General features: G+C 41.1%; 1 protein-coding gene across 1 annotated transcript; it reads left to right on the forward strand.

Moving 5' to 3' along the window:
• Nucleotides 1-2,189, forward strand: LOC106761149. Its single transcript, XM_014644667.1, has 3 exons — nucleotides 1-147; nucleotides 343-735; nucleotides 801-2,189. The coding sequence occupies exons 1-3, from the start codon at nucleotides 1-3 to the stop codon at nucleotides 2,187-2,189; spliced, it is 1,929 nt and encodes a 642-aa protein (XP_014500153.1).
• Nucleotides 2,190-10,130: the final 7,941 nt, after the last annotated feature.

Here is a 10,130-nt window from a genome sequence, read left to right on the forward strand (position 1 = left end):
ATGAAGAAAGCTTCGGCCAACACCTGGGATGACGATTGCGAAGCAGCATTTCGAGAAATTAAGGGTATCCTCACCCAGCCCCCGATCATGAACCGGCCCGCTCCAGGGGAAGAGATGCAAGTTTATCTGGGTATATCTGACGCCTCCGTGAGTGCGGTCCTGCTGTAAGAGAAGCCCACTCCAAAGCTCATTTACTTTGTCAGTCGGACCCTCACCGACGTAGAGAGTCGATATTAGCAAGTGTAGAAAGTGGCTCTGGCCCTTCTGCACGCTTCCCGAAGGCTTCGACCATACTTTCAGAGCCACTAGGTAGTAGTACGTACCGACAACCCTGTGTCGAAGATACTGAGAAAGCCCGACTTGGCTGGAAGAATGGTCGGGTGGGCAGTTGAGCTGTCTGAATTTGGCATAAGGTATGAACCGAGAGGATCTGTGAAGGGACAACATTTGGCTGACTTTGCCGCAGAAATACCTTTAACTGGCCAGGATGAGCAGACACTGTATGTTGATGGTGCATCAGGCTGGACGGTCAACGGAGCGGGTGTGGTCCTAGAGGGACCAAACGAATTCTTTATGGAACATTCCTTGATTTTCAAGTTCAAAGCGTCGAATAACCAGGCGGAGTATGAGGCGTTGTTGGCTGGCTTGCAATTGGCCAAGGACGTGGGAGCCCGCAAGGTGATATGCCAAACTAACTCACAACTGGTGGTGGGTCAAATGAACGGTGATTTTCAGGTTCGTGAGGACCATCTCCTTCGGTATTATCACCGAGCCTCTTCCTTAGTCAAAGACTTTGAAAGCGTGCAAATCCAGCACATCCCCGGGAGCAAAATGCACGGGCGGACCTCCTGTCCAAACTCAGCACGGGCAAGGAGAAAGGGCAGTTGACGACCATCATCCGCCAAGTTCTTCTACAACCTTCCGTCGAATGTCAAGCAATCACGACGGACGACGCTACCGATTGGAGGACGGAGGTTCGAAAGCTGATCAGCATGCAAGACCGCAGTGACAGCATGCGCCCAGCCGACACAAAGAAGATTGCCAGATTCACGATGGTCGGCAGTGACCTCTACCGTCGGGGTTTCTCGTCACCCTTGCTCAAATGCTTGGCAGGGGACGAAATGCAATATGTAATGAATGAGTTACATCACGGAGTTTGTGGCTTCCACACCGGGGGACGAACGCTCAAGGCTAGAATACTACGTGCAAGATATTACTGGCCGACAATGGAGAACGATGCCATGCAATTTACGCGTCGATGCATTCAATGTCAGGCTCACGTCAACAACCACCACGCTTCGCCGCATATACTCCATACCATCGTCTCCCCGTGGCCGTTCGCTCAATGGGGAATGGATATTGTTGGACCCTTCCCCCCGGGAACCAGTCAACGTAAATTTCTGCTAGTGGCCGTCGACTACTTTACCAAGTGGGTAGAGGCGGAAGCTCTGGCCACCATTACAGCCTCTCAGGTTCAGAAGTTTTTCTGGAAGCTTATCTGCAGGTTCGACTTACTCCGGACAGTCGTGACCGATAATGGGAGGCAATTTATTGACCAGAAGTTGGAGGAATTTTTTGAAGGCTTGGGCATAAAGCATGCCACGAGCTCAGTTGAACATCCGCAGACCAACGGTCAGGCCGAAGCAGTGAACAAGGCCATCGTGGCGGAGCTCAAGCGGCGCCTGGGAGATAAGAAAGGAGCTTGGGTGGACGAGTTCCCCGAAGTCCTGTGGGCATACCGATGTACCCCGCACAGCATGACCGGCGAAACACCATTTAATTTGACATACGGGACTGACGCCATGTTACCCGTAGAGTTGGGCGAACCTTCCCTCCGTCGGAATATGGAAGATCTACAGTTGAATGACCAAGAGTTAAGAGTAGAGCTCGACACGATCGACGAACGGCGTGACCGGGCGGTGTTGAGAGCCGAAGCATGTCGACGCATGGTGGAAAGGAAATATAATACGAAGGTCCGACCACGGAGGTTCCAGGAGGGGGACCTCGTCTGGAGGAAAACCGGAGAAGCACGTCGCGTAGCAACACACGACAAGTTCGCCGTTAAGTGGGAAGTCCCCTTCAAGGTTGTAGAAGCTTTAGGCAATGGCGCATACCGTCTCACTAGATTGGACGGTCGCCACATCACCAATACTTGGAATGCGTCTCATCTTAAACTCTATTTCAGTTAATATGTAATCACTTTCATGTAATTCCAATTAAATGAGCAATGCGACGCTTCGACTCAATCCAGTTAGTATTTCTTCATCAGCAAGGTCAAGTTGATGAATGGAATCGTCCTGTCAACTTGGCCGGACAGTAAAGGGCACAGCCCGCCACTCCACACGCAAAGGCCAAGTTGATGAATGGAACCATCTTGTCAACTTGGCCGGACGATAAAGGGCACAACCTGCCGCCCCACACGTAAAGGCCAAGTTGATGAATGGAATCATCCGGTCAACTTGGCCGGACGGTAAAGGGCACAACCCGCCGGCTCGCACGCAAAAGTCAAGTTGACGAATGGAATCATCCTATCAACTTGGCCGGACGGTAAAGGGCACAGCCCGCCACCCCTTATGCCAAGCCAAAACCCACTCGAAACTTAACAATGAAAGCAAAAAAGGCACTTAATAATAAGCAACAAAAGAAAAGTCCATTCATCAAAAAAGGATACAAAAAATCATATAACCGGATGGTAAAAGTAAACAACGTGACCGGCTGTTTACAATCCGACCGATTTCGATTTAGAATGGATTCCTAAACAAAAAAAAAACAACAAACAAAACAACTTAAAACTAATCAATCTAGGCATCGACATCCTTTGGATCGGCATCACCAGCTGACCTGGTAACGACCTCGGCCTCCCCCCCAAGCTCCGCGACCGTCTCGCCGGGCTGTTCAATGTCCACAAGGACCCCTCCGTAGACGTCCTTGTACAAGTTGAAACCAAGTTTGAGCGGCCTTTCGATGTTAAGCAATACTTCCGCTTGTCGAAGGGCTTTATAAAAGCCGTCTTCATGTTCGGCCACCAAGCTATCGTTCAGAGAAGATATTTTCTCTTCAGCAGCCTTCAATTCAGCCCGAACGGTTTTCAGCTCGGTGTGCAACTCCACCGTTCGGCCTTGGAGTCTTTTCTCGACCTCCTTCTTCTCAGCAACTGTCAATTCTAGTTGCTTGTGCGCTTCTTCTAGGGTAGCCTTAGCCGTCCTCTCATCCTTCAGAAGTTTGGCCGCCTCTTAAAGCTTGGTCGCGCTCTCGGCCGACTACTGCTTCTCATCTTCCAAGGCTTTCTTTACGCCCGCTAGCTCTTCCTCCAGGGCCTTCACTTTCCCTTCCTCTTGTGACAGGAGCCTCTTCACTTCTCCGAAGCCCTGGACGTCTCCATAACATCGTTCCCTAACAACAAAGGGTTTAGTTCACCATTGACATGGTGAAACTCTATGAATTTAATGGAAATAATGAAAGAATAAACCCTAGAATTGGTGAATTGGAGCCTTAGCATCCAAAATCTGCCTCCAAGAAGTGCAGAAGGTGTTCTGTCGTCTTTCTTTGTCAAAAGGTTAACCTCGAATAGTTTTGAGGGCCTATTTATAAGCTATGAAAAATTACAGAATTTTGGCCCGATTCCAATTACAGGATTCACTGCTTAGTGGTATGTGCGACACTCCACTATATCGCTTAGCATTGACGCCCAAGCATCCTGCCGTATTGAATTGAAGTTCCCAACGCTCAATGGTGGGTTTTGGCACTCAGCGGTAGACACAGTTCTTCATTCACCCTTCAGCATTGGTGCTTAAGCGTCTAACCATAAGTCTTCCACAAGGCTGGCGCTTAGCGCTGAAATTGGTGCTGAGCGGTGGGAGCGATTTCTCTTTTGCACCTTTCTTTATCATTTCTTGAGTCCAAATCCTTCCTACTTCACTTTCCATCCTTCAATTCTCATTAAATCCTGTCAAAACAATGTAAAACCAAGCATAATATCTCTAAAACCACCTTTGACTCTCTTGTAATCTAGCTTAAGTGTTTTGCATGATTTTAAGCTCATTCTAAGCCATAAAAGGTGTGTTTTTATATCAATTTCAAGTATAAAAATAACATTTTTTAGACTATTATCAATCACCCAACTAAGCGAAGGCTAATTCGGTCTTCAAAATTGCAAACTAAGCGAATGCAATGCACAAATCCAATCTGTTTTGCATCGTACAGTCTAATCAACTAAACGAAGATTTAACACCGATTAGGCAATTAAAGTGCAAGAGTCTCATGAATAAACTACTCTAACCTCTAATCCAGCACAGCGAACTAAGCGAACGCTATACACCTATTCCATCCAATGTGTTCTGTACAGATTGATCAACTAAGCGAAGATGCAATCACCAATTGGGCATCTAAGCGCAACAGAAAACAAGCCCAGGCAGTTTCCCTCAAGCCGCACTACCGCCTGGCGGCAAGGGTCTACCGCCCGGCGGTTTGCCTCTAATCGCAAATCCGACGGCGGTATGTCGACTCTTCATTTCTTCATTTTTCTTCTCCTTTCTTGAGTCTATGACCTTCATCTTCAACTCCGTTCTTCACTTTCTCAAAAATGCTAAAAACAATGCAAAACAAGCATAATATAGCTAAAAATAGCTTTTGACTCTCTACAGACTCATTTATTGAGTTTTGCTTGATTCTAAGCTCATTCTAAGTAGTAAAGGGAGTAATTTGGTCTAAAATGACATATGAAAATAATTGTTTTTCAACCTTCATCAATGATCAAGGCCATTTTTGGTAGGCTTTACTTAGCAAAATTTTCGCCCAAAGTAAAAGGAACATTTGATGTTATACCCTTTTGAACCTAAACCTTAAATAGGATGAAAATCCTTGCTTTGAAAATCTTTACCTTGAGTTAGGTTGAGAAATATTTTGTGGTGTTGATAACGGTTCAAGTTTGTGGTTGTTGGGGGAAATTGAAAGGCAAAAGATAGGTATTGAGCTCGAGTGTTGAATGAAAAAAAAAGCATGAAAAAAATGAAATTAAACATGAAAATGCAAAAGGTGAATCAATTGACAGATAAAGATATGAATGAGTGGAGTTATTGGAGTTTACGGTTTCATCCTGATCCACCCTCCTATATCTACTATTCCTATTATATTCCACTTTATTATCAATGTTCATGCAACTTTCTAATTTACTCTAAACCCGATCTCTCGGTGAAAAGAGCCTATTACCATCATTACTGGTTTACTATCTCTAGTTTCCCTATCAATTACTAATGCATAAGCAATTGATCGTCATATTCCTATCTCTAGGAAATATTTCATAATGAAGAGAATTCTTCTCAATTCCAGATTTCCCCGTACGTCCCCATATCGACAAAATCAAAGATCATGACACTGAATGAGTTAAACAATGCAAGCTTTAAAGTTCAGAGAAGAAAACCCAAACTATTGATAATACAAGTATATAAATAAAATAGGAATTTTGATATAAGAGAGTTTCAAAAGGATTACATCGTTCCCCAACAACCAAGGGTTTAGTTCACCATTGACATGGTGAAACTATATGCATTTAATGGAAAAAATGAAAGAATAAACCCTAGAATTGGTGAATTGGAGCCTTAACATCCAAAATTCGCCTCCAAGGAGTGTAGAAGGTGTTTTGTCGTCTTTGTCTGCCAAAAGATTACCCTAGAATTGTTCTGAAGGTCTATTTAGAAGCTATGAAAAATTATAGAATTTTGGCTCAAGCCCAACTACAGCGCTCAGCGTTGGTTTCATCGCTCAGTGGTAGGTGTGACATTCCACTGGATCGCTCAACATTGATGCCCAGGCGTCCTGCCGTATTGAATGGAAGATCTCAGCGCTCAGCAGTGGCTTTTGGCGCTCAACTGTAGACATGGTTCTTCATTCACCTCTCAGCGTTGGCACTTAACCATCTGTCTGTAAGTCTTCCACAAGACTGGCGGTCAATGCTAAGATTGGCGCTAAGCGGCGGGTGAGATTCCTCTTTTGCACCTTTCTTAATCCTTTCTTGAATCAAACTCCTTCCTATTTCACTTCCCATCCTTCAATTCTCATTACATATTGTCAAAACAATGTAAAACCAAGAATAATATCTTTAAAACCATCTTTGACTCTCTTTTAACCTAACTTAAGTGTTTTACATGATTTTAAGCTCATTCTAAGTCATAAAGAGTGTGTTTTGATATCAATTTCAAGTATAAAAATAATGGTTTTTAGACTGTTATCAGGAATGTCAAGCAACTATCACTAAATGTGACGAGGTTGTTGATGAGGAAAAGATAGAGAGAGATGAGGAAAATATAGGGAGGAAAAGATTGAGAGAGATAAGGAAAAGATAGAGACAACAAGTTTGACTGAGGAAGATAGAGATGAAAAGAAGGAAAAAGAAGTGGTTGAGAAAAAAGAAAAAAAGAGAAAATGTGTGAAAATAAAGAAGAATGAAAGAAAAAAGAAAAAGGAAAGTTGAGGGAGAAGAAGAGTAAGAAAAAAAGGATGAAAGGAAGAAAGAAAAGATCATATGAAAAACCCCTTCCTGATCTAAAGAGATATCATAGGAAGGAAAAGAAATTTAAGTGCCTTATGGAGATCTTCAAGAAATTGGAGATTAAAGTTCCTATAATTGAGACATGGAAACAGGTGCTTCATTTTATCAATTTTTCGAAGAAATTCAGCAGAAAGAAGAAAACAAAACAATATCAAGCAAGGAGAATATCAACACTTACTTATGGGTGTTTGAGCCTTACCGGGTCAAGCTAATGACGTTAAAAGAGCGCTTGCTCGGAGGAAACCCATTTTTTGACTTTTTCTTTTTAATTGATTATTTCTGTGTTTGGATTTGATTTTTCTTTGTGTGTTTGAGTTTTTTTTAGGTTATATGCTGCTTCTGATGGAAGTAATGAAAGCATCTACTGATGGGTGTTGCTACAACATCTACTGATAATTGTTGCCATGATAAGGATCAGGAATAATAGCATCTACTGAAGGATGCTATGTGATTAAGCATCTACTGAAGGATGCTATGTGACTAGGCATCTATTGATGGGTGTCATTGACAACATTTACTGGTAAATGCTATGAAGGTGAGAAATATTAACATCTACTAATGGGTGCTAGAAAGAGTTTGGGTCAGGCTCGTGACGTTAAACAAGCACTACCTGGGAGGCAACCCAGTTTTCTAAACCTTTCTTTTTAATTTATGCTTTATTTGCTTTTGTTTTAGAATAGGTGTTGATGTACTTGGTTTAAAACTTATATCTGATGCAATGGGTTGATGATGATTTGATGAGTGTGCTTAATGAATGTTTTATATTGATTAATGTTGAGATGATATATGAGTTGTTATATACAGTTGGTGGTTCATAATGTGTATCTATGTATTGGAACTTGAAATTAGCATTTGTGAGGTTTTGAACTCCAGAGTTTTTGATTGAGTGATTGTTTTTACTTTGAAAGCATGAATGACTTTGCCCAGGTTTCTATGATTGAATCACTTGCTTGCTTGTGTCATATGATCAAGGCCATTTTTTATTAGCCCTTTCTTAGCTAATACATAAATTTTCATCCCAATTAAAAAGAGCACAATGTGTTCTACCCTTTCTGAACCTAAGCCTTAAACAGTATGTGAAACCCTTTTGAAAATCTTCACCTTGAGTTAAGTTGAGAATTATTGTGTGGTATTGATAAAGGTTCAAGTTTGGGGCTATTGGGAAAATTGAAAAAGAAAATATAAGCATTAAGTTAATGTGTTGAGCAAACATGAAAAGATGAAAAAGATAGAAAAGATGGAAAAAATAAAATGAAAGAAAAAGATAAGCTCAATGCAAAAAGGGGAAAGTTGGGAATGAGTGAGATTGGTTATGAAAGAGAGTTTGTACTTGAATTATAAATGTTTGAATAACTCTCTTAACTCAAGGATTTTGTGATATAGAAAAACCAATTTTTCTTATTAGCCTAACCTCATTATAAGCCATGAAAAGTCCTTGTCATTATAACTTGCTTGTGAATATGATTTATTGTGGTTAAATGAAAGGTAAAGTTAATTTGTGTGACATTGTGATAGTAGAGAGAATGAGTCACCTCAATATACACTTATGTGCTTGAGTGAAACACTTTCCTTGGTGAGGATTAGTTCCAATTATACATGATTACATTTGTGCTTGGTTAATTTGTCATTCATGATAATAGCATCTGTTGGAAACACTGTGATTATGTGAATACCATATTGAGTTTAATGGACGTAATGCACATATACATCTTGACTGATATTTTTATGATGAGTTGAGAATGATTACTTGTCTTGGAAGAAAGAGTTTTGGAAAGTGTTAATCCATTGTATTGATTTTTTGAGAACTAAGTTACATTTTGTTTTTGTTGAGGACAAGCAAAATTCTAAGTTTAGGGTTGTGATAATGGTTGAAAAACCGTTATTTTTTACTTAATTTTGATTCTTAATGCACCTTTTTTGATTTAGAAACTTACTTGGAATCATGATTTTGCTTTAGTTTTGTAAATAAGAGAGTTAAGGACATGCTTTATGATTTTATCAATAAACTCCCTTGATTTTGTAGGTTATTGGAATGATTTGGAAGAAGGGTTGAAGTATCAAGGAGTTGCAGTGCAGAAAAGTCAACCAGTCAACCAGAATGATGAAAAGTTGACTAGAGTGCCACAGGCAGCGCAGGGCGGTGGTTTTACAGTTTTTCACTATTTTTCGCTTGGGCGACACCGTTGGGCGCTATTTTGAGTACCGCACCCACCCCCGGGCGGTAAGCCACTGTCGGACGGTAAGCCACCGCCAGGCGGCAGACTATTGGGCCTGGGCCAAAATTCTGTTATTTTTATGAGTTATAAATAGACATGGACGAACCAGACGGGGTATCTTCTGACAGAAAGGACACAGAAATACCTTCTTCACCCCTCAGAGGAGGATTTTGGATGTGAGAGCTCCAATCTATCAAATCTAGGGTTTATTTTTTCATTCTTTCCATTATTTTCATCTAGTTTCACCATGATTATGGTGAACTAAACCTCCATTGTTATTGGGGAATTAATGTAATCCTTTGAAACTCTCATATATTGAATTGTTGCTTTATTCATATGCTTTTTTTCCTCCATTGTTAGAATTTTTCCTCCATTATTCAATAGCATAATCTTTGATTCTATCTATATGGACACGTGTGGGTAGGTCTAGACATGAGGGAATTCTCTCGGTAGCAATATTAGCTAGACATAGGAATAGTAGGACCGATTGCCTTTAAGCTTTTGTACGAATTATGTAATGCATGATCAATTGCTAGGAAGACTAGACATAGTAAACTAGTAATTAGGAGTAGTCTCTTTTCACCAAGATATTAGGATTAGGGTAAATTAGAAAGTGGCTTTGACATTGATGAAAAAGTCAAATTCTTAGATATATGAGAGTAGATAGGATGAAATCATAAACCCCAACAACATAATTCATCCATACATCATTCACCTACGTTATCTTTTGCTCAATTGATCAAAACCTTTCCATTCATATTTAATTTTCATTTTTGCATTATAAAACCCTAATTTTTTTATTCAAGTCTTAAATAATCAAGAAATCACATGAAAGTCTAGGCCTATGAGTCTTTAGGGAAACGATTCGGTATACTTGCGAGACTCTTAACAGTTATCTGAAAAACTCCTGGACTAAACTGAGCGGTGATAAAAGTTCTCAACAAACTTTCACTCTCGTCTTAAACTGAGTAATGAGGAAGTTCTCCGTGAACTCTCACTCTCATCCTAAACCGAATGGTTTAGACTGAAACCGAACGGTCCAGATTGAAAGCAAGAGAGTGGAGCCCGTGTTTCAAGCATCACCTTTGCATTTTGGCTTAGGGAACGTTCCAAGTAAACTCCTAGTGATGGAAGCTTCTCCATGACTCGTAGAAGAATGCTTCAAGACGCAGAAAGATGCAGCGGAAATGGAGAATTGGATGAAGGTTTTTGGCACACTCAAGCTGTTTGTGAAAATGTCCGGTGGTGTTTGGATGAGTGTTTTGGTAGAATTCTAACTCAGTAGGCTTTCCAAAGGGGAAAGGAGCTAGAGGAGGTGCAAGATAACAAGGCACAAGTTTGAACTTGAGAGGATAGCTGAGAATTCA

The sequence above is a fragment of the Vigna radiata genome, chromosome 1 (genome assembly GCF_000741045.1).
Source record: "Vigna radiata var. radiata cultivar VC1973A chromosome 1, Vradiata_ver6, whole genome shotgun sequence".
NCBI classification, from domain to species: Eukaryota; Viridiplantae; Streptophyta; class Magnoliopsida; order Fabales; family Fabaceae; genus Vigna; species Vigna radiata.